The sequence below is a fragment of the Oncorhynchus clarkii genome, chromosome 6 (assembly GCF_045791955.1).
Source record: "Oncorhynchus clarkii lewisi isolate Uvic-CL-2024 chromosome 6, UVic_Ocla_1.0, whole genome shotgun sequence".
Taxonomy (NCBI): domain Eukaryota; kingdom Metazoa; phylum Chordata; class Actinopteri; order Salmoniformes; family Salmonidae; genus Oncorhynchus; species Oncorhynchus clarkii.
Window position 1 is genome coordinate 48316860 of NC_092152.1, and position 27495 is coordinate 48344354.

The window sequence follows — 27495 nt, forward strand, 5'->3', positions numbered from 1 at the left end:
GGATATACAGTGCCTTGCGAAAGTATAAGGCCCCCTTGAACGGCCCCCTGCGACCTTTTGCCACATTTCAGGCTTCAAACATAAAGATATAAAACTGTATTATTTTGTGAAGAATCAACAACAAGTGGGACACAATCATGAAGTGGAACGACATTTATTGGATATTTCAAACTTTTTTAAAAAAATCAAAAACTGAAAAATTGGGCGTGCAAAATTATTCAGCCCCCTTAAGTTAATACTTTGTAGCGCCACCTTTTGCTGCGATTACAGCTGTAAGTCGCTTGGGGTATGTCTCTATCAGTTTTGCACATCGAGAGACTGACATTTTTTCCCATTCCTCCTTGCAAAACAGCTCGAGCTCAGTGAGGTTGGATGGAGAGCATTTGTGAACAGCAGTTTTCAGTTCTTTCCACAGATTCTCGATTGGATTCAGGTCTGGACTTTGACTTGGCCATTCTAACACCTGGATATGTTTATTTTTGAACCATTCCATTGTAGATTTTGCTTTATGTTTTGGATCATTGTCTTGTTGGAAGACAAATCTCCGTCCCAGTCTCAGTTCTTTTGCAGACTCCATCAGGTTTTCTTCCAGAATGGTCCTGTATTTGGCTCCATCCATCTTCCCATCAATTTTAACCATCTTCCCTGTCCCTGCTGAAGAAAGGCAGGCCCAAACCATGATGCTGCCACCACCATGTTTGACAGTGGGCATGGTGTGTTCAGGGTGATGAGCTGTGTTGCTTTTACGCCAAACATAACGTTTTGCATTGTTGCCAAAAAGTTCCATTTTGGTTTCATCTGACCAGAGCACCTTCTTCCACATGTTTGGTGTGTCTCCCAGGTGGCTTGTGGCAAACTTTAAACAAAACTTTTTATGGATATCTTTAAGAAATGGCTTTCTTCTTGCCACTCTTCCATAAAGGCCAGATTTGTGCAATATACGACTGATTGTTGTCCTATGGCAGAGTCTCCCACCTCAGCTGTAGATCTCTGCAGTTCATCCAGAGTGATCATGGGCCTCTTGGCTGCATCTCTGATCAGTCTTCTCCTTGTTTGAGCTGAAAGTTTAGAGGGACGGCCAGGTCTTGGTAGATTTGCAGTGGTCTGATACTCCTTCCATTTCAATATTATCGCTTGCACAGTGCAATTTGTATCCAAATCCGGCTTTAAACTTCTTCACACCAGTATCTCGGACCTGCCTGGTGTGTTCCTTGTTCTTCATGATGCTCTCTGCGCTTTTGACGGACCTCTGAGACTATCACAGTGCAGGTGCATTTATACGGAGACTTGATTACACACAGGTGGATTGTATTTATCATCATTAGACATTTAGGTCAACATTGGATCATTCAGAGATCCTCACTGAACTTCTGGAGAGAGTTTGCTGCACTGAAAGTAAAGGGGCTGAATAATTTTGCACGCCCAATTTTTCAGTTTTTGATTTGTTAAAAAAGTTTGAAATATCCAATAAATGTCGTTCCACTTCATGATTGTGTCCCACTTGTTGTTGATTCTTCACAAAAAATATGTTTGAAGCCTGAAATGTGGCAAAAGGTCGCAAAGTTCAAGGGGGCCGAATACTTTCGCAAGGCACTGTAGATACTTTTGTACCTGTTTCCTTCAGAATCTTCACAAGGTCCTTTGCTGTTGTTCTGGGATTGATTTGCACTTTTCGTACCAAAGTACATACATCTCTAGGAGACAGAACGCGTTTGTGCAGATGAACGTGGTACCTTCAGGCGTTTGGAAATTTCTCCCAAGGATGAACCAGACTTGTGGAGGTCTACAATTCTTTTTCTGAGTTCTTGGCTGATTTATTTTGATTTTCCCATGATGTCAAGCAAAGAGGCACTGAGTTTGAAGGTAGGCCTTGAAATACATCCACAGGTACACTTCCAATTTACTCAAATGATGTAAATTAGCTTATCAGAAGCTTCTAAAGCCATGACATCATTTTCTGGATTTTTCCAAGCTGTTTAAAGGCAGTCAACTTAGTGTATGTAAACTTCTGACACACTGGAATTGTGATAAGGTGAATTATAAGTGAAATAATCTGTCTGTAAACAATTGTTGGAAAAATGACTTGTGTCATGCACAAACTAGATGTCCTAACTGACTTGCCAAAACTATAGTTTGTTAACAAGAAATTTGTGGAGTGGTTGAAAAACAAGTTTTAATGACTCCAACCTAAGTGTATGTAAACTTCCGACTTCAACTGTATTTATGAATAGTGTGTAAATAGTATTTTTGTTGTCTCTTGAGGTCTTTCCAATATATAACTTTTGTTCTTGACTTTAACTGTTCTGTACTTTGTCATGTATTTGTACGTTTTATGAGGACCCCAGGAAGACTATGTGCAATAGATAATGGGGATCCTAATAAACTAAACTAAACTTTAAACCCAACCAGAAGCAGCTCTTTCTCATTATCTGTTTGGAGACAGACAGCAGAGTCGTGTTCATTAGGGCACATTGTAGGAAAATGTTTTACAAAGGAAAACGTTTCTAATTGAACACGTTCAGGTAGAGTGGCGCAGTGGGTCTAAGGCAAGAGGTGTCCCTACAGTCCCTGGTTTGATTCCAGGCTGTATCACATCCGGCCGTGATTGGGAGTCCCATAGGGCGGAGCACAATTGGCCCAGCTTCGCCCGGGGTAGGCCATCACTGTAAATAAGAATTTGTTCTTAACTTACTTGCCTAGTTATTTTTATTTTATTTTTAAAGCCCCTCCCTGTGTCAGTCGGTTTTCTTCCTTTTTGTGCCTAATGAACAGGACTCATCATCAAGTTCTAGTCCCTCTCACCGTCGGTCAGCTGCTGCTCCAGGTCCTTGATCTCCTCTGTCTCCTTGGCGATACGGGAGAGCATGTCGTCCAGCCGGCCTTCCAGCTCCCGGTGCTTCCTGCTCATTATGTCCAGCAGCTGGCTCTTACTGGACACCTGAGCCTTCACATGGGCCTGGAGAGGGAAGGATGGACAGGAGCCAGCGACAGTAGGTCAATATACATTCCTATTACTGTCAATGATGTCAATAGAATATTAAAATTCTACTTTAATAGGAAATTAGGATTTGCCCCTAGGCTCCTATTACTGTAGGTATAGCCATACTTCGGCATGACAACTCCACATTTAATCAATACATTTTGTAACGAAAATATGAATGCATGTGTGTTTCTAATAATGTGTTGCTCAATGCTTAATTTGTAAACTGGGTGTCAATTGCATGCATTATCCTCGTTTTTGCGTACTGGCACAGAACAGTAGAGTAGAGTGCTTGCAGAAGTTGCACACAGTTTGTAGCTTTTTCTTTGTTGCCTTTTATAAAACAAATTTCATGCAATTCCACATCATTTTAGATGACTTGAAACTTTAGCAGAATTTGTTTTAATACCTAACAAATGGTTGAAATAACAACCTATTTTGACAATGACAAACTGAGAATATGCGATCAATAAAAACAACCTTGTCGTCAATCCATCAATAGCCTAAGGCCTAGGTGTGTGGAGATGCATATTGTATAATATTCTAGTCCTAAAAAAAGCCTTCCAGTCTCACTGACTCGCCCAATGAAGCGCAGCTCAATCACCGGCGATGGCTGATGCCCTTGTGTCAAAAGCCTTGCCTCTCTCGTTTTACTTTATAAAACAGTGCCGTTCGCTTAATAGGCCTATTTGGAAGTTGATAACATATTTGGTAACCTACAGGCAGAATAGTCTTCTATTTTCAGCAGGAGTCATTTGCTTTTACAATTTCTTTTGCCGCGATTGTATTAGAAATGTTGCTAAAGCCCTGTTTTGGCTGCATGCCGTTCACTGACATATTTGCTGCGGGTTCCTGACTGGAGACCAGTAGCGGTGCATGGGTAAAATCAACAGGGATGCCAAGCAAGGGAAAAAAATCCATATTACAACCCGTGTTGTGATAATTGCGTTGTTTGCTCTATAACCTGTTAGTTCATACAGTACCTTCGGAAAGTACTCAGACCCCTTGACTTTTTCTACATTTTATTAGGTAACAGTCTTATTCTTAAATTGATTAAATTGTTTCCCCCCCCCTCAATCTACACACAATACTCCATAATGACAGATCAAAAACAGTTTTTTAGTTAAATGTTCACATGTATAAAAATAACAAAAACTGAAATATCACATTTACATAAGTATTCATACCCATTACTCAGTACTCTGTTGAAGCACCTTTGACAGCAATTACTGCCTTGAGTATTCCTGAGTATGACGCTACAAGCAAGGCACACTGGTATTTGTGGAGTTTCTCCCATTCTTCTCCTCAGATCCTCTCAAGGTCTGTCAGGTTGGATGGGGAGGGTTCCTCCAGACGTGACGCTTGGTATTCAAGCCAAAGAGTTCAATATTGGTTTCATCAGACCAGAGAATCTTGTTTCTCATGGTCCGAGAGTCTTTAGGTGCCTTTTGGCAAACTTCAAGTGGGCTGTCATGTGCCTTTTACTGAAAAGTGGCTTCCTTCTGGCCACTCTACCATAAAGCCCTGATTAGTAGAGTGCTGCAGAGATGGTTGTCCATCTGGAAGGTTCTCCCATCTCCACAGAGGAACTCTAGAGCTCTGTCAGAGTGACCATCAGGTTCTTGGTCACCTCCTTGACCAAAGCCCTTCTCCCACAATCGCTCAATTTGGCCAGGCAGCCAGCTCTAGTAAGAGTCTTGGTGGATTCAAACTTAATCCATTTAAGAATGATGGAGGACACTGTGTTCTTCAGGAGCTTCAATGCTGCAGAAATTTTTTGGTACCCTTCCACAGATCTGTGCCTTGACACACTCCTGTCTCGGAGCTCTATGGACAATTTCTTCGACCTCATGGCTTGGTTTATGCTCTGACATGCACTGTCAACTGTAGGACCTTATATAGACAGTTGTGTGCCTTTCCAAATCATGTCCAATCAATTGAACTTATCACAGGTGGACTCCAATCAAGTTGTAGAAACATAAAAGGATGATCAATGGAAACAGGAGCTCAATTTCAAGTCTCATAGCATCGTTATGTTTGGAGGAAAAAGGGGGAGGCTTGCAAGCCGAAGAACACCATCCCAACCGTGAAGCGGAAAATTTGTGGGCAGAACTGAAAAAGCATGTGCGAGCAAGGAGGCCTACAAACCTGACTCACTTACACCAGCTCTGTCAGGAGGAATGGGCCAAAATTCACCCAACTTATTGTGGGAAGCTTGTGGAAGGCTACCCGAAATGTTTGACCCAAGTTATTAAACAATTTAAAGGCAATGCTATCAAATACTAATTGAGTGTATGTATGTAAACTGACCCACTGGGAATGTGATGAAAGAAATAAAAGTTCAAATAAATCATTCCCCTTACTATTATTCTGACATTTCACATTCTTAAAATAAAGTGGTGATCCTAATTGATCAGAAATTGTTAGACAGGGAATTGTTACTCGGATTAAATGTCAGGAATTGTGAAAAACTGAGTTTAAATGTATTTGGCTAAGGTGTATGTAAACTTCCGACTTCAACTGTATGTGGCTGTCCATGGTACTGGTGTGTGTGTGTGTGTGTGTGTGTGTGTGTGTGTTCGTGCACAAGTACGCTGAACAAAAATATAAAACGCAACATGTAAAGTGTTGGTCATGTTTCATGAGCTGAAATCCCTTCAGCAGTGATAAATTCATGAACTTATTTGAAGAAAATATCATGATCATTAGAAAGCAAAAGACTCTTTAAATCTGCGTATTTCTCCAAAGCTCAGTTGTACTGAGTCTGCACAACACTGCCAGGATGTAGGATCAAGGGAGACACTCAAGTGATTTAATCCTAGATCTCGACACATTCATGAAAATAGTAATGGCCTCTAAACCTTCAAGCTGCATACTGGACCCTATTCCAACTAAACTACTGACAGGCCTGCTTCCTGTTCTTGGCATACCTATGTTGAACATAATAAATGGCTCCCAGTCCACCGGATGTGTACCAAACTCACTAAAAGTAGTAGTAATAAAGCCTCTCTTGAAAAAGCCAAACCTTGACCCAGAAAATATATATTTTTTAACTATTGGCCTACATCGGTGGATGGTTTGTCCTCTGACAAATCAACAAAGTTTCGGTGTTCCTCAAGGTTCCGTTTTAGGACCACTATTGTTTTCACTATATATTTTACCTCTTGGTGATGTCATTCGGAAACACAATGTTAACTTTCACTGCTATGCGGACGATAAACAGCTGTACATTTCGATGAAACATGGTGAAGCCCCAAAATTGCCATCTTAATCTTGATGGTTGTACAGTCATCTCAAATAAAACTGAAGGAGCTCGGCGTTACACTGGACCCTGATCTTCTCTTTTGACAAACATATCAAGACTATTTCAAGGACAACTTTTTTCCATCTTCGTAGCGTTGCAAATATCAGAAACTTTAAAATGCAGAAAAGTTAATCCATGCTTTGTCACTTCTAGATTAGACTACTGCAATGCTCTACTTTCCAGCTACCTGGATTAAGCACTAAATTAACTTAAATTAGTGCTACACACGGCAGCTGGAATCTTGACTAGAACCCCAAAATTTGATCATATTGCTCCAGTGCTAGCCTCTCTGTGCTGGCTTCCTGTAAAGGCTAGTGCTGATTTCAAGGTTTCACTGCTAACCTACAAAGCATTACAATGGCTTGCTCCTACCTATCTCTCCGATATGGTCATGTCATACATACCTACACGTACGCTGCTGAAGGCAGGGCTTTCTCCTATAGAGATACATTTTTATGGAATGATCTGACTATCCATGTGAGAGACGCAGACTCAGTCTCAACCTTTAAGTCTTTATTGAAGACTCATCTCTTCAGTAGGTCCTATGATTGAGTGTAGTTTGGCCCAGGGGTGTGAAGGTGAACGGAAAGGCACTGCAGCAACGAACCGCCCTTGCTTTCTCTGCCTGGCCGGTTCCCCTCTCTCCGCCGGGATTCTCTGCCTATTACGTGGGCTGAGTCACTGGCGGTCTTCCATCCTGTCCCTAGGAGGAATGTGTCACTTGAGTGGGTTGATTCACTACAGTGACCTTCCTGTCCGGGTTTGGCTCCCCCCTAGAGTTCGTGCCGAGGGGGATATCTTCATCAGCGTAGTAAGTTGGTGGTTTGAAGATATCCCTCTAGTGGTGTGGAGGCTGTGCTTTGGAAAAGCGGGTGGGGTTATATCCTGCCTGATTGGCCCTGTCCGGGGGTATCATCGGACGGTGCCACAGTGTACCCAACCCCTCCTGTCTCAGCCTCCAGTATTCATGCTGCAATAGTTTGTGTTGGGGGCTAGGGTCAGTCTGTTATGTCTGGAGTATTTATCCTGTCTTATCTGGTGTCCTGTGTGAATTTAAGTATGCTCCCTCTAATTCTCTCTCCATCCCCTTTTGGAGGACCTGAGCGCATGCCTGATGACTCCTTGCTGTCCCCAGTCCACCTGGGCCGTCCGTCCATCTGTACTTCTGTGTGTGAAAAGCCAACTGACATTTACTCCTAAGGTGTTTACCTGTTGCACTCTCTACAACAACTGTTATTATTATTATTTGACCTGGTCATCTATGAACATCTTGGACATGTACTGTTATAATGTCAACCCGGCACAGTCAGAAGAGGACTGGCCACCCCTCAGAGCCTGGTTCCTCTCTAGGTTTCTGACTTTCTAGGGAGTTTTTCCTAGTCACGTGCTTCTTTATTGCTTGCTGTTTGGGGTTTTAAGCTGGGTTTCTGTACAGCACTTTGTGACATTGGCTGATGTAAAAAGGGCTTTATAAATACATTTGATTGAAATAAAAGATCCCAGAAATGTTCCATACGCACAAAAAGCTTATTTCTCAGAAATGTTATTTTTTTATTTACTTACATCACTGTTAGTGAGCATTTCTCCTTTGCCAAGATAATCCATCCACCTGACAGGTGTGGCATATCAAGAAGCTGATTAAACAGCATGATCATGACACAGGTACACCTTTTGCTGGAGACAATAAAAGGCCACTCTAAATTGTGTAGTTTTGTCACACAACGCCACAGACATCTCAAGTTTTGAGGAAACTTGCAATTGGCATGCTGACTGAAAGAATGTCAACTGCAGGAATGTCTCTGTTGCCAGAGAATTGAATGTTAATTTCTCTACCACAATGTCGTTTTAGAGAATTTGGCAGTACATCCAACTAGCCTCAACCGCAGACCACGTGTAACCACGTGATGAAACAGAAGTATTTATGTCTGTAATAAAGCTCTTTTGTGGGGGAAAACGTATTCTGATTGACTGGGCCTGGCTCTCCAGTGGGTGGGCCTGGCTACCTTGTGGTTGGACCAATGGCTGCGCCCCTGCCGAGTTGTGAAATCCATAGATTAGGGCCTAATTACTTTATTTCAAAATTACCTAAATTAATAAACTCATTAAAATTGTTGAAATTGTTACATGTTGCGTTTATATTTCGGTTCATGTTGACTAAACAGTCTATGACTGTCATGATATAGTACACGCTTTTAGTTTTTTTGTCCTAGCCTACCTGGCTAAAATGCCAGGCCAGCTATTTAACATTAACCTACTACATCTAGCTACATGTTGAACTTACATCCTTTCAAGCCAGGAGCACAACGTGTGAATTTATGGTTGGATCAGAATCACTGTTATAATCATTGGCCAGTACGGAGAATTAAGTAAAACCACAATCCCGATCTCCCTCCATGGCTAATTTAGGAAAGTGACCATTTTAGCTAGCTAGCTATTCTCTGGAAGACAACACAAAGAGATGCAACCATTCAAGTTTTTTCTGTATATGACGATTGGCTTTTGGGGTGATGTGATTGGTGTGAAGCCAAATCCAAACTGGCTTCCCTTGACACTTTTTTTGGTGCTCTAGGACCATTCAAAGTTGAGCACACTCAGTTTAGCTCAAAGCTGATTGGCTATTATTATAATTGTTTTATTATCAAGGTAGGCCAAATGCTCGCTGGCTTCCCTTGCATTCAACACTTCAATGCTGGTCAAAAATAATGATATTTTTGAAAACATCCGAGCGAGCGTATCAGCTCCCCTCTCTCTGTATGTGAAGCCCATCTATCTGAGGCTGTCTGGTAAAAAATATATTTTGCTCACTTGGATGCTTTCAACAATATCATATTAATTTTGACCATACAGCATCAGCTAGATGGGCTTTACATACAGAGATAGGGCCGTTGTTTCGCTCACTCGGATGCTCTCGCTGTTGAGGTACATTCAGACTCTTGCGAATTAAAAAAAAATTATGAAGCACAGAGAGACAAACTACATTTTTTAATAGCATTAACAGAGAATTTAAAACATTTTTGTAATAACACAGTATATGGGATTGATTTTAAGAAATTTGGCTTAATTAATTTGATTAAAATTATGGTGTTTATGTTCAGAGAAAAACGAAAAACAAAACCCTCAGGGTTTCCGTTAGAATGGAATGGAAAATATGACGCTGTAGAACAAGAGGAAGGAGTAGGCTGTCCTTGTAAATAAATATTTGCTGACTTGCCTAGTTAAATAAAGGTTATACTAAAAGCATAACATGTCTGCACCATAATTTTCGAATTCTTGTCTAACCAATACCCAAATGGAGATAAAGGGAAAATAAAAACCTCATTGATTTATCAAGACCAGTCCCCATGCTTGCCTCAGAGCAGAGAGAAACGGTGCTAAAATAGCTGTAGGCTTTTTCTTCTAACTTCAATATGCTCCTTAAAAAAATAAGACCTACACCATTTTTAAAAACACATTACTCAACACTAGTGAGACTCATTTCACCTATGGTAGGCCTACAGTATATTGAATTTTTTTTTTTTTTCAATGACGTGACTCTCCGCTAATAGTTAGATTTAGAGGATTGGAGGACTCCAAATTAATATCTAAAGGGCATTTTCCGTTAGATATTCTCACAGATCCTAAGGGGCTTTTATATAATTCTAAATGAATTAACAATATTTTGGAGAGGATTTCATTTTCATAAAAATAAAAAAAGGCAATTCTTGAACATGGGGTGAGACATTCTCACCAATTTGTAAATAAAGCCAGTTTGTTATTTAGAATGATTTATTTCTGGAGAAATCAAACTTGATTATTTAGCAGACATCACTTGCGTATATTCAGTCAACACACACCTTATGAATATCATGGAATATTTTATATACAGTGGGGAGAACAAGTATTTGATAACCTGCAAAATTGGCAGTGTTTCCTACTTACAAAGCATGTAGAGGTCTGTCATTTTTATTATAGGTACCCTTCAACTGTGAGAGACGGAATCTAAAACCAAAATCCAGAAAATCACATCGTATGATTTTTAAGTAATTAATTTGCATTTTACATAAGTATTTGATACATCAGAAAAGCATAACTTAATATTTGGTACAGAAACCTTTGTTACAATTACAGAGATCATACGTTTCCTGTAGTTCTTGATGTTACGTTCCCCAGTTTATGTGTTGTAGTTTGTGTATTTGCATGTGTTTTATTTCAAGAAATGGCTTCCTGAAATCCCTCAAGCAGCTGATTGGTCGACTCCAGGGCTAATTGGAGAGCTGACCCCGCCCCCTCGTCAAGACAGCTGTCTCCAATTACCCATTCCTTCAGAAGCTATATAAAAGCCAGTGTTCTGTTCAGGAGAGAGATTTTTTGGAGGTAGGGATTGTTGAGAGAGATTTTGCTGAGCGATTGTTTGTGATAGAGAGTTTTTGCTAGAGAGATTTTGCTGAGGTCATTGCTGAGCGATTGTTTGTGATAGAGAGTTTTTGCTAGAGGTTGATTTTGCTGGGAGTTCATTGCTGAGAGTGGGTATGTTCTGAGTTTGTTGCTCAGGTAGAGCTTAGTTGATGTACTTTGTTTCTTAGTTTGTTTGTAAAATTGTGTAATATTCTGTTTCATTTGTTCCCAGGGGGAAAGGGGAAGGCACCTTGGGAGTGTTTAGGCAAGAGGCCCGCGGGCATACATGTACCCGTAGTATATTCACTGTCTAAGCACACTAGGTAAGACCTGGTCGGACCACCCCCTGTATTTTGGTTAGGGCACCAGGTGGTGCTAAATTAGGTAAGTAGTGGGTAGGCAGGTAGGAGAGGGGGGGGGCTTTGAGATTTACTTTCTTTGCTTTGGTTCCGTCCAGCCCCTTTTCCCCATATTACCGTGTACAGGAATAAAGTCCTTGTAAAACGGTACCACATTCTGTCGTCATCCTTACTCGCACCTACAGTCCATACCTCTTTCACTTCACAGAGAGTTTAGTTGTAGCAGGGTGTTGCGTTCCCTCTTCATAGAGGCGTGCGTAACATAATGGGGGCTCATCCGGGATCTTTCCATTAAACCCACCGGACCCTGCTGCTCTGAGCTCTCTGTGGTTAGTGATTGAGGTGTGATGGTAGGTTGTGAGTTTGGATGACTTGTTTAGTTAGGGTGTTCAGGAGACTGCATTGTATAAGATGGCTGCATCAGCCATCTCTAAGTTTTTTGAAGCGCCCTCTATTGATTGTTTGGGTAGGTTTCGTAAAGTAGACCTTATAGCTATAGCTGACCATTATGGATTTGTTTTCCCTGAGAAAGCCCTAAAGGCTGAGCTTTTGTTGCTAGTCAGGGAGGGTTTAATGAGAGAACGGATTCTCTCATTGCAAGGAGAGGAGACGGGTAGACCTTCCGATGCCAAGTCGGAGGACAAGGCGGAGGAAGGGGTTCCTCGTACCCCTTTTACATTGCCCCGATTCGATCCTTTATCTTCTGCTTCGGGTCGTTCAGATGGAACTGCTAGGCTGAAGGTCAGGCTGGCTCGGTTAGAAATGGAGCAAAAAGATAAAGAGAGACAGATGAATTTTGAACTTGAAATTAGGAAAATAGAAGCTGACAAGGAGGTGAGGATCCGACAACTGGAGCTAGAGGCTGGCTCCAGTGCGACTCCACAAGCTGCGCATCATCAAAACCACTTCGATGTGAGTAAAAACATAGCTTTAGTCCCTCCATTCCGAGAGTCGGAAGTTGACTCTTATTTCTCTGCGTCTGAGCGTGTGGCCGCTGCGCTGCATTGGCCACTCGAGGTTTGGCCGCTCCTGTTACAATGTAAATTGTCTGGGAAAGCCCAGGAAGTAGTAGCTGCTCTCTCCCTGGAAGACAGTTTACACTACGATACAGTTAAAACTACTGTGTTGCGGGCTTATGAGTTGGTGCCTGAAGCTTATAGACAGCGCTTCAGGAACCACAAAAAAAACATCTCACCGTACATTTGTTGAATTTGCAAGGGACAAAGAGTCTCTGTTTAGTCGCTGGTATTCAGCCAGCAAAGCTAACACCTTTGCTGATATTAAGGAGTTGATGCTGTTGGAGGACTTCAAAGGCAACCTCCCAGATAGAATAGTAGTTCATTTAAATGAACAGAAGGTGGTGACATTGGCCCAAGCAGCAGTGTTGGCAGATGAGTATGCTTTGACACACAAGACTGTCTTTGGTGCACCACGTTTTGAAGGCCGGACGATTACGTCATCAGTTCCTCGTTCAGGTCGCTTTTCCTCTGACAACCCCAAGCCTTTTCATGAAGTCCGTGAATGTTTTTACTGTCACCAAAAGGGTCACGTGATTGCGGACTGCCCAGTTTTGAAAAATAAACCGAAACAGTCCCAGTCACCGTCCCCAAAAATGAAAAGTTTGGGTTTAGTCAAGTCTTTGGCTCGTCCATTGGATCGAGTTGTTGATTCAGCATTTGAGAAACCGGATCCTGTCTATGCTCCGTTTATCTCTGCCGGTTATGTTTCCTTAACAGGAGAACAAGCTGATCAAAAGCCTATCCAAATCCTACGAGACACTGGGGCGGCGCAGTCAGTAATCATTACTGATGCTTTACCCTGGTCTCCTGAAACGTATTGTGGCTCACATGTCATATTACAGGGGATAGAGACAAAAACCGTACCTGTACCATTACACTGGGTCCACTTAGTGTCAGACTTGGTATCAGGACGTTTCCGTGTTGGTGTAGTATCTACACTGCCAGTAAAAGGAGTCAAATTGCTACTAGGGAATGATATTGCTGGTGGTAATGTCATTCCTGTGTTAGAGGTAGTAGACAATCCAGAAATCAGAACTACAGATGAGAAATTGGTTCAAGCATTTCCACATGTTTTTCCTGCTTGTGTGCTAACGAGGGCACAATCTCGCAAGCTAGGAGATGTGGTGGATTTGGCAAGTTCCATTTTTGAGAATGTTAAAGTAGAAGACAATGCACCGAGTATGCCTTCTGCAATGCCGACAGTTTTTACCCCCGTAAAAACTAAGGCAGGGGAAAACGAAATTGTGCCCCAATTACATGACATTCTTTTGTCTGTCACCCCTGAAAAGGTGATTGAATGTCAAAAAGAAGACACCAGTCTTCGCAAGTGTTTTGCTTCGGTAATTTCCATTGAGGAAGCTAAAACTAGAGAGACCGCCTACTTTATGGAAGCAGGAGTTTTGATGCGTAAATGGGCATCTCATGACACCATTAATGACTGGAGTGAAGTGTGTCAAGTGGTTGTTCCTACACCGTTCCGACAGCAGGTGCTGTCACTCGCCCATGACCAGGCGTGGTCTGGACACTTGGGGATCACAAAGACTTATAACCGGGTCCTTCGTCATTTCTTCTGGCCAGGTTTGAAGTCTGACGTGGTCCAATTTTGTAAAACATGTCACATATGTCAACTCACTGGGAAAGTGAATCAAACAGTTCCACGAGCGCCACTCTGCCCGATTCCTGTGGTGGGGGAACCGTTTGAAAAAGTGATAATTGATTGTGTAGGTCCATTGCCGAAAACCAGGTCAGGTAACCAGTTCCTACTAACAATAATGTGCAGTGCTACTCGATACCCAGAGGCTATTCCTCTCCGTACTATAACGGCTAAGACTGTGGTGAAGGCACTAGTGAAGTTCTTCTCTACGTTTGGACTCCCTAAAGTAATCCAAACTGATCAGGGATCCAACTTCATGTCTAAACTGTTTTCAAATGTGTTAAAGACATTGTGTATTTCCCATCAGGTCTCTAGTCCGTATCATCCAGAGAGTCAAGGGGCTCTAGAACGCTGGCATCAGACGCTGAAGACAATGCTACGCAAGTATTGTATGGATACCAGTACTGATTGGGATGAGGGGGTGCCCTTTGTCCTATTTGCTATAAGGGAAACGATACAAGAGTCCTTAGGGTTCAGCCCTGCTGACCTTGTGTTTGGACACACCCCACGGGGTCCGCTTAAAGTTTTGAAGGAGCATATCTTATCTCCTACACCCAGTAGCGCCCCTAAAAATGTGTTGGAATATGTCAGTAAGATGCGGGAGAGACTGCACACTGCATGTGCGTTAGCCCAAAAAGTCTCTCTCCTCGTCTCAAAAACGCATGAAGTTGCATTATGACAAAAAGGCTGTTGGCCGTTCATTTGCACCAGGGGATCAAGTTTTAGTTTTGTTGCAAATCCCTGGCTCATCTCTGTCAGCACGTTTTTCTGGACCATATCTGGTGGAAAAGAAAATCAATGACACCAATTATGTGATAAAGACACCAGATCGAAGGCGTTCTTCCCGTGTGTGTCATGTTAACATGCTGAAAACATATTATGTGCGCGATTCTCCCGACAGCTCCTCAAGTAAGCCGATCCAGCCCGCCGTCTCCAGTGTGGCTGCGGTGGTGCTGAAGCCTGGCTGGGACCTAGATGAGGATAAGGAGGACGGGTTGGAGTTACGCCATACGTTACAGCAAGGTGAACGCCTATGTAATTCAGAGATGCTGAAGAAGTTACCCTCTCAAATGGAAAATTTGGATAATGATCAAACTAAGGATCTTATCCTATTGATAAACAGTTTTCTCAGTGTGTTTCAGGACGTTCCAAGTGTGAAGGGCTCGGCGAATGTGGTTGCTGACGCTCTATCACGGGTTTACTAAATGGGGATGCGTTGGTTTTTGTTATTGCAAAACTAGGTTTGCAATTTTTGTGGTGGGCGTGTTACGTTCCCCAGTTTATGTGTTGTAGTTTGTGTATTTGCATGTGTTTTATTTCAGGAAATGGCTTCCTGAAATCCCTCAAGCAGCTGATTGGTCGACTCCAGGGCTAATTGGAGAGCTGACCCCGCCCCCTCGTCAAGACAGCTGTCTCCAATTACCCATTCCTTCAGAAGCTATATAAAAGCCAGTGTTCTGTTCAGGAGAGATTTTTTGGAGGTAGGGATTGTTGAGAGAGATTTTGCTGAGCTCATTGCTGAGCGATTGTTTGTGATAGAGAGTTTTTGCTAGAGGTTGATTTTGCTGGGAGTGGGTATGTTCTGAGTTTGTTGCTCAGGTAGAGCTTAGTTGATGTACTTTGTTTCTTAGTTTGTTTGTAAAATTGTGTAATATTCTGTTTCATTTGTTCCCAGGGGGAAAGGGGAAGGCACCTTGGGAGTGTTTAGGCAAGAGGCCCGCGGGCATACATATACCCGTAGTATATTCACTGTCTAAGCACACTAGGTAAGACCTGGTCGGACCACCCCCTGTATTTTGGTTAGGGCACCAGGTGGTGCTAAATTAGGTAAGTAGTGGGTAGGCAGGTAAGATAGGAGAGGGGGGGGGCTTTGAGATTTACTTTCTTTGCTTTGGTTCCGTCCAGCCCTTTTTCCCCATATTACCGTGTACAGGAATAAAGTCCTTGTAAAACGGTACCACATTCTGTCTGTTGTCATCCTTACTCACACCTACAGTCCATACCTCTTTCACTTCACAGAGAGTTTAGTTGTAGCAGGGTGTTGCGTTCCCTCTTCATAGAGGCGTGCGTAACACTTGACCAGATTCCGTCTCTCACAGTTGAAGTGTACCTATGATAAAAATGACAGACCTCTACATGCTTTGTAAGTAGGAAACACTGCCGATTTTGCAGGTTATCAAATACTTGTTCTCCCCACTGTATATAAAAGTTTCTCCATGCTTGTCTCAGAGCATCACGAAAAAGGTGCTGAAATAGACTTCCACAGCGGGAAGGTTATGTATTCTGTGCCCACTCGTGGTATCTCTTCGGTTACACATCACACATGGTTAATGTTCTCAGAACATTAACCATGTGTGTTCGCTTATTTTGTACTGTTCTGTAGTTTGAACCAATAATTTGTCTGACAAACAAAGAACTGTGTGTCCTGCAGGCCCAGGCATGGATCAAAGCTAGACATTCAATAACGTCATCTTCACAGACTAATCAACCGTGGCCCTTGAGTAATTTACTCAATTGCTACAGAAAAAAAGGAGGAAGATCAAGAAGATTAACGAAAGCATAAAGATGTTGATGAAGAAATGCAACACTTTAGAGTACTTAAGCATCGAATACATTGCAAGTTGAGGGATTTTCACAACAGTAGCCGGGCTATGAAAAGTATTGTCTTGTCCTACTAATAGGATACATTCGCATGATGGGTTACATTCTTTATTGTAACCACAATGTCACACATAATTTGTATCTACCTTTGCAATTACTTTTAGAGTTTGGGATTTACAAATGTGTGCTTTCATTATTAGTTACATTGTTTTATTTCGAACGTGCAGACTTATTTTCTTTAAAAAAATCCTACTTCTATTAGGCTGTTAAGCTTCATAACTGGCTAAGTTATATAGGTCTAGTCTCTGAAGAAATAGACTCCAATTAAGCCCTCTTGTTGTTTGTAAAGTCCAATTAAAATTAAGATTATTGTTGAAATGAATTGCTTGACTGGTGTAGGTTCTCTCCATCTGTTGGTGTGCAACACTTGCATAACAAGTTAGCAATATTTTCAGCACCAGCCACTGTTCACCTCCTATTGATTGCGCTGCGGTTGCCGCTGGTTGTTTTTTTTAAATTGAACCTTTAACTAGGCAAGTCATGTAAGAACAAATTCTTATTTACAATGATGGCCTACCCCCAGCCAAACCTGGGTGACGCTGGGCTAATTGTGCGCCGCCCTATGGCACTCTCAATCACGGTCAGATGTGATTCAACCTGAATTTGAACCAGAGACTGTAGTAAAGCCTCTTGCACCGAGATGCAGTGGCTTTTTCAGAACATTGTGCAGATGTGTGTGCAGTCATGGCCAAAAGTTTTGAGAATGACACAAATATTAATTTTCAAAGTCTGCTGCCTCAGTTTGTATGATGCCAATTTGCATATACTCCAGAATGTTATGAAGAGTGATCAGATGAATTGTAAAGTCCCTCTTTGCATTGAAAATGAACTGAATCCCCCAAAAACATCTCCACTGCATTTCAGCCCTGCCACAAAAAGACCAGCTGACATGTCAGTGATTCTCTCGTTAACACAGGTGTGAGTGTTGACGAGGACAAGGCTGGAGATCACTCTGTCATGCTGATTGAGTTTGAATAACAGACTGGAAGCTTCAAAAGGAGGGTGGTGCTTGGAATCATTGTTTTTCCTCTGTTAACCATGGTTACCTGCAAGGAAACACGTGCCGTTATCATTGCTTTGCACAAAAAGGGCTCAACAGGCAAGGATATTGCTGTCAGTAAAATTGCACCTACATCAACCATTTATCGGATCATCAAGAACTTCAAGGAGAGAGGTTCAATTGTTGTGAAGGCAGCTTCAGGGCACCCAGGAAAGTCCAGCAAGTGCCAGGACCGTCTCCTAAAGTTGATTCAGCTGTGGGATCGGGGCACCACCAGAGCTTGCTCAGGAATGGCAGCAGGCAGGTGTGAGTGAATCTTCACGCACAGTGAAGCAAAGACTTTTGGAGGATGGCCAGGTGTCAAGAAGGGCAGCAAAGAAGCCACTTCTCTCCAGGAAAAACATCAGGGACAGACTGATATTCTGCAAAAGGAACAGGGATTGGACTGCTGAGGACTGGGGTAAAGTCATTTTCTCTGATGAATCCCCTTTCCGATTGTTTGGGGCATCCGGAAAAAAGCTTGTCCGGAGAAGACAAGGTGATCGCTACCATCAGTCCTGTGTCATGCCAACAGTAAAGCATCCTGAGACCATTCATGTGTGGGGTTGCTTCTCAGCCAAGGGAGTGGGCTCACTCACAATTGTGCCTAAGAACACAGCCATGAATAAAGAATGGTACCAACACATCCTTCGAGAGCAACTTCTCCCAACCATCCAGGAACAGTTTGGTGACAAACAATGCCTTTTCCAGCATGATGGAGCACCTTTCCCTAAGGCAAAAGTGATAACTAAGTGGCTCTGGGAACAAAACATCGATATTTTGGGTCCATGGCCAGGAAACTCCCCAGACCATAATCCCATTGAACTTGGTCAATCCTCAAGAGGCGGGTGGACAAACAAAAACCCACAAATTCTGACAAACTCCAAGCAAGAATGGGCTGCCATCAGTCAGGATGTGGCCCAGAAGTTAATTGACAGCATGCCAGGGCGGATTGCAGAAGTCTTGAAGTCACTGATGCAGCAAACTTTGTGAAAATTAATATTGTGTCATTCTCAAAACTTTTGGCCACAACTGTAGGTAGATGTGGAAAGATGGATACAAATGATTTGTTGCAAGTTGGGGGGGTTCACAGCTAGCTCGACTATTAGACAATTCTTTAGTAAAAGGTTGAAGTATATTGTTCAGCTAATAGCCCATCCTGCTAGTGAAAAACTAATAATAATACTTTTTCCCCTTTCCACGTTAAAGATCACAATTAATAGTATTTTTAGCCACAATCGGCCCCAACCCCAATTAAAACATTTGGGCACAGTCGATAGCGTGCTGGACTTCGGGCTAGAATGTTGAGGGTTTGAAACCTGCTCCCTGCTTGTTTCATTACATTATTATGCCGGTCTCAGAGCAAATAGCTTGGATTGTTATTCCCATCTCGTCCCTCGCTCTCTTCCACGCATCATTATCCGCCTGAGTTGCTCGCTTATGGACATGCTGGCAGGATGTACTGTTTTTATTCTGTATATATGAATTACAAATCAGCCTTTACTTAAATCATGTTTCTAGTCTATCGCATAGTTACAAAGTGTAATCATTGATGTCCTAGGGGCAGGAGTGTAAAACAATGTTGAAGTGTATAATTGTAATACATCATTCAAAGAATGGAGTTTGATACCCCTGGTATTGGATATGATAAAACATGCGAAATAGCAATTTTCGTAAATTTATTTTATGACCAAAAAATATGCACAATCGTTTGTCTCTACATTAACTAACATATTCGTCTCAATTGTACATTTTTAGCTTGACTCGTTATGACGTTATAATTACTTTCAATTTGCTGCCACCATAATGTTTTGTCAGCCATCTTTGCTGAAGAAAGTCACCAGGGACGCGTAGCTTGCATAAAAATCATCATTGGAATCACACAATATGATTGGTCATATAAAAACCTTGGGACCAAAATGCATAATGAGTGCAGTGGTCTGGAGCAATGAAGCAGTGATGCTGGGTACCTCTAAGTCCCGCGGTGAAAGCTCGCAACTTTTAAAAGGAGGAACCAGTGTATGTTTTTTATTTTTGTAAATTAGTAAATTAGGAGTAGCATAGTAGCATTCGCGTGAAAGTGAAATCGCGAACCACCGCATTTCACCATTGCAAGGCGACTGGTAATATGGCAGAATATAAACAGTGTAGTTATTCACTCCACAAGGCAATCAAACAAGCTAAACGTCTGTATAGAGATAAAGTGGAGTCGCAATTCAACAGTTCAGACGTATGTGGCAGGGACTACAGACAATCACAGACTACAAAAAGTGCCAATGCCATCTGGACAAGAGTAAGAATGCTGTTTATTGACTATACCTCAGCATTCAACACCATAGTACCCTCCAAGCCCATCATTAAGCTCTGGGTCTGAACCCCGCCGTGCGCAACTGGGTCCTGGATTTCCTGACGGGTGAAGGTAGGAAACATCACCTCCACTCCATGATCCTCAACACTGGGGCCCCACAAGCGTGCGTGCTCAGCCCCCTCCTGTACTCCCTGTTCACCCATGACCGCGTGGCCAAGCACACCTCTAAATCATCAAGTTTGCAGACAACAGCAGTAGGCTTGATTACCAACGATGACGAGACAGCCTACTGGGAGGAGGTGAGGGCTCTGGGAGTGTGGTGTCAGGAAAACAACCTTTCACTCAACGTCAACAAAACAAAGGAGATGATCGTGGACTTCAGGAAATAGCAGAGGGTGCACCCCCCTATCTACATCGACAGGACCGCAGTGGAGAAGGTGGAAAGCATCAAGTTCCTTGGCGTACACATCACAAACAAACTGAAATGGACCACCCACACAGACAGTGTGGTGAAGAAAGGGCAACAGAGCCTCCTCAACCTCAGGAGGCTGAAGAAATTTGGCTTGACACAGAAAACGCAAACTTTTTACAGATGCACAATTGAAAGCATCCTGTCGGGCTGTATCACCGCCTGGTACGGCAACTGCACCGCAAGGCTCTCCAGAGGGTGGTGCGATCTGCCCAACGCATTAACAGGGGCAAACTACCCACCCTCCAGGACACGTACAGCACCCGATTTCAGAGGAAGGCCAAAAAGATTATCAAGGACATCAACCACCCAAACCACTGCCTGTTTACCCCGCTATCATCCAGAAGGCGAGGTCAGTACAGGTGCATCAAAGCTGGGACCAAGAGACTGAAAAACAGCTTCTATCTCAAGGCTATCAGACTGTTACACAACCATCACTAGCACATTAGAGGCTGCTGCCTATTGACATATACTAGAAATCACTGGCCACTTTAAGGAATGGAACACTAGTCATTTTAATAATGTTTACATACAGTGCCTTGCGAAAGTATTCGGCCCCCTTGAACTTTGCGACCTTTTGCCACATTTCAGGCTTCAAACAAAGATATAAAACTGTATTTTTTTGTGAAGAATCAACAACAAGTGGGACACAATCATGAAGTGGAACGACATTTATTGGATATTTCAAACTTTTTTAACAAATCAAAAACTGAAAAATTGGGCGTGCAAAATTATTCAGCCCCCTTAAGTTAATACTTTAATACTTAATACATCGCCACCTTTTGCTGCGATTACAGCTGTAAGTCGCTTGGGGTATGTCTCTATCAGTTTTGCACATCGAGAGACTGTAATTTCTTCCCATTCCTCCTTGCAAAACAGCTCGAGCTCTGAGGTTGGATGGAGAGCATTTGTGAACAGCAGTTTTCAGTTCTTTCCACAGATTCTCGATTGGATTCAGGTCTGGACTTTGACTTGGCCATTCTAACACCTGGATATGTTTATTTTTGAACCATTCCATTGTAGATTTTGCTTTATGTTTTGGATCATTGTCTTGTTGGAAGACAAATCTCCGTCCCAGTCTCAGGTCTTTTGCAGACTCAGGTTTTCTTCCAGAATGGTCCTGTATTTGGCTCCATCCATCTTCCCATCAATTTTAACCATCTTCCCTGTCCCTGCTGAAGAAAAGCAGGCCCAAACCATGATGCTGCCACCACCATGTTTGACAGTGGGGATGGTGTGTTCAGGGTGATGAGCTGTGTTGCTTTTACGCCAAACATAACGTTTTGCATTGTTGCCAAAAAGTTCAATTTTGGTTTAATTTGACCAGAGCACCTTCTTCCACATGTTTGGTGTGTCTCCCAGGTGGCTTGTGGCAAACTTTAAACGACACTTTGATGGATATCTTTAAGAAATGGCTTTCTTCTTGCCACTCTTCCATAAAGGCCAGATTTGTGCAATATACGACTGATTGTTGTCCTATGGACAGAGTCTCCCACCTCAGCTGTAGATCTCTGCAGTTCATCCAGAGTGATCATGGGCCTCTTGGCTGCATCTCTGATCAGTCTTCTCCTTGTATGAGCTGAAAGTTTAGAGGGACGGCCAGGTCTTGGTAAATTTGCAGTGGTCTGATACTCCTTCCATTTCAATATTATCGCTTGCACAGTGCTCCTTGGGATGTTTAAAGCTTGGGAAATCTTTTTGTATCAAAATCCGGCTTTAAACTTCTTCACAACAGTATCTCGGACCTGCCTGGTGTGTTCCTTGTTCTTCATGATGCTTTCTGTGCTTTTAACGGACCTCTGAGACTATCACAGTGCAGGTGCATTTATACGGAGACTTGATTACACACAGGTGGATTGTATTTATCATCATTAGTCATTTAGGTCAACATTCAGAGATCCTCACTGAACTTCTGGAGAGAGTTTGCTGCACTGAAAGTAAAGGTGCTGAATAATTTTGCACGCCCAATTTTTCAGTTTTTGATTTGTTACATTTTTTTGAAATATCCAATAAATGTCGTTCCACTTCATGATTGTGTCCCACTTGTTGTTGATTCTTCACAAAAAAATACAGTTTTATATCTTTATGTTTGAAGCCTGAAATGTGGCAAAAGGTCGCAAAGTTCAAGGGGGCCGAATACTTTCGCAAGGCACTGTATCTGGCATTACTCATCTCATATGTATATACTGTATTCTATACTATTCTACGGTATCTTAGTCCATTCCGCTCTGACATCGCTTGTCCATATGTATATAGTCTTAATTCATTCCTACTTGGATTTGTGTGTATTGGGTATATGTTATGTAATTTGTTAGATATTACTGCACTGTTGGAGCTAGAAACACAAGCATTTCCCTACAACCGCAATAACATCTGCTAATCACGTGTATGTGACGAATAAAATTTGATTTGAGATTGGGCTACACACAATCCACAGCTAGGCTATTTAAAAAAAAATATATATATATATATATATATATATATATATATAAAAGCTATTGATCCTATGAGGCTAAATTATAGGCATATTCCTGGTGTAGTCTTCCAAATGTTTTAATTTATTTCTTAACAGACAGCAGGAATAACTTCAACCAATATATTTAAATGTATCATCCGGGGTGCTGTGGCACCTCCAGCACCCTTCCCGTGCCTATGATTTTATGTGGAAATAAATGACGAAGTGCAATGCTGGCGTAATGAGAGTTAAAAGCTCATGTCTATCAGAGCAGAGTGAGATCATAGAAAGTGAATATCATTCTAGTTCTGAGAGATACAGGCATGCTTCTCTCTCACACCACAGCAATGGCCAGGCGTTGGTCTATGGTTAAAATATTGCTCAAACCATAAATCCAGGCAGGCCCAACTCTATTAAATTCTTAGAATATCAGCCACGTTCACGTTACGTTTTTTAGGGGGCAGGATAATTACAGAGGTAACTTTAATTAACTCTGCTTTTATTAGAATTTACCATATTGTTAACACTTCACAATGACATTCCATTTGTAATAGGTTTATAAAGGCGTTAAAATTACATTAATGATTATTTCATCATTTGCAGTTATCGCATTGGTCAAAATAGTGCAATAACTTGTCAGTATTTGCCAAATAGTGAGCCAATATTTACCTCCAGTTATTAACCACTTATTAATGCACTTACACACTTGTAAGATTAAGGATACCTCCTCCAACTGTGCTCAATTGTGCAACTATTGAAAATAAGGTTGCATGATGATACATAAGGGTTCAATATTACACGCATTTGTAGGTGCATTTATAAATGGTCAATAGTTGGAGGTAAATAGTGGCTTACTATTTGGTAAGCACTAACTGGAAATCAAACTATTTTGACCAATTTGTTATAACATTTATTAAAGGTTTTTGTAATCCTTTACAAATGGAACCTTATCGTAAAGTGTTACCCGAATAGGTACATTGCAAACGGTGAAAAAATGTCTCATGCCAAGAGAGGTACTGGATCCTGGCAAATGGTTTGCGGAATGAAACAGTCCAAAACTCAGAGGTGCCGAATCGAATTAAGCACTGGTTATACTATATTATCATTAGTTCACATTCAATAGAGGCAGTCTATGGTAAGTTAACTGATGCAAAACATGAGCATATGCCACTAAAAGCAAGAAAAATACTAATACCCATCACATTTACATAACTGTGTAGGTTATTTTTATGGGTATCATGTAAACCCCTATTTCCGAGTGAAAACACTAGCTTTGGCATATCAGAGGTGACCAAAGTAAGAGGAATGTGAGTGACCTAACCCCACACTAACGCAGAAGAGGACTTTTATGCTCCCTACAAAAACCCTTCCTGACCTGGCCAACTTACTTATTCACTACTTCAGCTCTGTTACACTCACAGAACAAGAACAATTGCACCACAAACCGAATTATAATTCACTTCACATTGTTCACTAAATATAATAACTAGTCGGTCATATTTGACCTGTGTACTGGCCCCCAAAAAAAGTGTTGTAAAAATGCTTAGTAGGTCAAACGATAACAGTACAGTGCAGTCATTTTAGGTAATAGCAAGAAAAACAGTGTTTTCCTGTTTACAGAAGAGTGATGCAAATATGAAATCAAGACAGGGGAAGAACAACATTTATGCAAAACCTTCAGAATAACCTTTCACTCAGAGTCCTGTTACATATTAGTAACGGTTGCAATAACAAATATGTTTCTGTTTAAACATTCTCTTCAATTTAGAACACAGTAGAGAAAGAAGATATGAGAGGGGGAGAAAAATAAGAAAAATATCGGGAGTCCCTCCCAAGGCCAAGTTGCGGTACTCACTAGAAATCAGTGCAGTCAGATTACTCTTTTCTTTGGTTTGCATCCCCGCAAATGCATCCAGTTAGCCAGCTCTCATCTGCTTCTGCTCCCCCTGAATCTACAGGAGGCCCCCGGGGGAAGACGTTGCATTTCCTGACTCCCTCCCTCACGGTTAGGTCCAACCCCCCAGCTCTACAGGCTCAGGGGCTGAAGTTTCCCCTTCTTTAGGACTTCAAGCTTTAGTCCCCACACCCTGAGCACGCCTCCTAACCCCCTTCCCTCATCTACTCCACTCTCTCTCTTCGAATCAACACAGGAAGCCACCCTGTTGACCAATCAACATGCATGGATAGGCTATGACAATGCCCCTGGCATGTGGTGGAAGTGAGGCAAGTTCTCTTTCCCTGCCCTCTATGGTGATTCCCCAGAGAACTCTCCGACTTCTTTTAAAGGCACAGCTACCCTTTTTTTCACTTGTTGCTTCCATGGAATAATTCCCACAGAATTCCCATAGGTTAAAAATAATGAATAATTCTGAGAGGTCCATCAAGTTAAGCTTTGACAAATGCAGGTGCAATGGAAATATAGCAATGTGCACTTCTTTGATTGTGGCCGAGGTTGCACAAATGAAATAGGTTACTTTTTATGGATTTAGATTACATGTGCATCTTCATGCATGTTGAAAACGGTTCAAAACGTTTTGACAAGAGAAATAAGAACACATATGGAGAATATCTTCTGGAAATGTATGATTAAAGTCCACGACCAGGAGGGGCAGATAAAACAAACAAAAAAAGAGTGGCTGCGCAACCTGTGTTCATCCTGCCCCCCCCCCCCCCAAATGCCTTTTCCTGCCTGTTTTCTAAACCTCCTTTTAACATTCTGCACATGTTGTTTTTCTGCAATGTAATATCCCTATAGTATTATGCTGTCTATGGTTAAAAGTTTTTTTTAAAACATGCATTTCCAATGTAATGTGTAAACAAGGCTAATTGTTTCATGTAGGTTATGCAAGCAAGAAATAAGTGTGTATGCTAAGAGCATCTGCTAAAATAGCATAACACTATAGGGATATTTATAAAAAATGTGATGTAAATCTAATAAATATTAGAGTAATGAAAAATGGAGCTAGAGGGAATGGCGGCCGTTTACAGGCTCCTTACCAATTGTGCTATTTTGTGTATTATTTGGCTGTAATAAAATAAAATAAAAGTGTACATAATGTATCCGCCATCGTTTTCTATGTCCGAAAACAGCTTTTGGATATCAGAACAGCTATCACTAACCTCCATTTGAACGAGGACTTCAACTTCAATGAGTCGGGGATAAAAGACATATTGATTATCACGGACCAGGCCCAAATCCCAGAAACTCGAAGGAGGAAACGGCGCTATAGATACCTGAGAAGACCATGTCAGAGAGTGGATAAATCGCCTCTAACCTCCATTCTATTTGCGAAAGTGCAATCACTGGAGAATAAACTGGATAAACTCTGTTTGAGACTATCCTATCAGCGTGATCTGAAGAACAGTAATATCCTATGTTTCTCAGAGTCGTGGCTGAACAACGACATGGTAAATATAAATCAAGATGTTTTTTATATAAATCAAGATGTTTTTTATATACATCGGCAGGACAGAACGGCTGCGTCGAGGAAGCTCAGAGGAGAGGGTGGGTGTCTCTTAACAACTGGCGCGCCATTTCTAATATTAAGAAAGTCTCCAGGTTGTACTATGTGAGTGACAAAAATATTACAAAAATATCTATGGGCTAAAAAATCTAAATAGAAAATTGTTAGCAGACATTAGTTGTTCTGGACATTTCTGACAAGTTCAAAATAGCTATCTAAAGGTATGCAATGAAAAACATGAGGAACCAATGTGGAAGTACCCAATTTCGAAATTGCACCTTGTACTATTACAACTTTCAAAAGTAAGTTTAAAGCAGGACCACTGTTGTGCCCACCCTGCCGACCCCTGGGTGCGCACCCCACAGTTTGGGAACCACTGGTCTATAGTACCACCACAAACCAATGCTGGCACTAGGTCTGCACTCAATTAGCTGTATAGGGCCATAAGCTCAATAGTGTTTCTAGTGGCTGGTGACTTATATGCAGGAAAACTGAAGTACGTTTTACCTCATTTCTACCAGCATGTCACCTGTGCAACTAGAGGCAAAAAACTCTAGATCACCTTTACTCCACACACCGAGACGCATACAAAGCTCTCCCTCGCCCTCCAAATCTGACCATAAATCTATCCTCCCGATTCCTGCTTACAAGCAAAAACATAAACAGAAAGTACCTTAATACGGAAGTGGTCCGATGAAGCAGATGCTAAGCTACAGGACTGTTTTGCTAGCACAGACTGGAATATGTTCCGGGATTCATCTGCTGGCATTGAGGAGTTACCCACATCAATTGCCAGCTTCATTAATAAGTGCATCGACAACGTTGCCCCTACAGTGACCGTACATACATATCCCAACCAGAAGCCACGGATTACAGGCAACATCCGCACCGAGGTAAAGGCTAGAGCTGCAGGTTTCAATGAGCGGGACTCTAATCCAGACACTTAAAAGAAATTCTGCTACGCCCTCTGACAAACCATCAAACAGGCAAAGTGTCAATGCAGGACCAAGATCGAATCCTACTACACCGGCTCTGAAGCTTGTTGGATGTGGCAGAAGCTGAATAAACCACATGATCATTACACAGGTGCACATTATGCTGGGGAAATTAAAGGGAGTAATTCTGTTTAAAATAAAGCCCTTTTGTAGGGAAAAAAACTCATTCTGATTGGCCTGGCCCCTGCCCAGTCATGTGAAATCCATAGATTAGTGCCTAATGAATATATTTGAATTGACTGATTTCCTTACATGAACTATAACGCAGCAAAATCTTTAAAAAAATTGCGTTTGGTGGGAAAGGGCAGTACAGTTGAAGGCGGAAGTTTACATACACCTTAGCCAAACACGTTTAAAATATCACAATCCCTGACATTTAATCCGCTTAAAAATCCCCTGTTTTAGATCAGTTAG

At 41.9% G+C, this 27495-nt stretch overlaps 1 protein-coding gene across 1 annotated transcript in view; it reads right to left on the bottom strand.

The window, feature by feature from the left end:
- The window catches only part of LOC139411244 (centriolin), a 126484-nt gene that overhangs the window by 49734 nt on the left and 49255 nt on the right, over positions 1–27495 (bottom strand). Inside the window, exon 15 of the mRNA XM_071157279.1 lies at positions 2803–2956. Coding sequence (XP_071013380.1) covers positions 2803–2956 — 154 coding nt within the window. The remainder of the gene's footprint in view (positions 1–2802; positions 2957–27495) is intronic.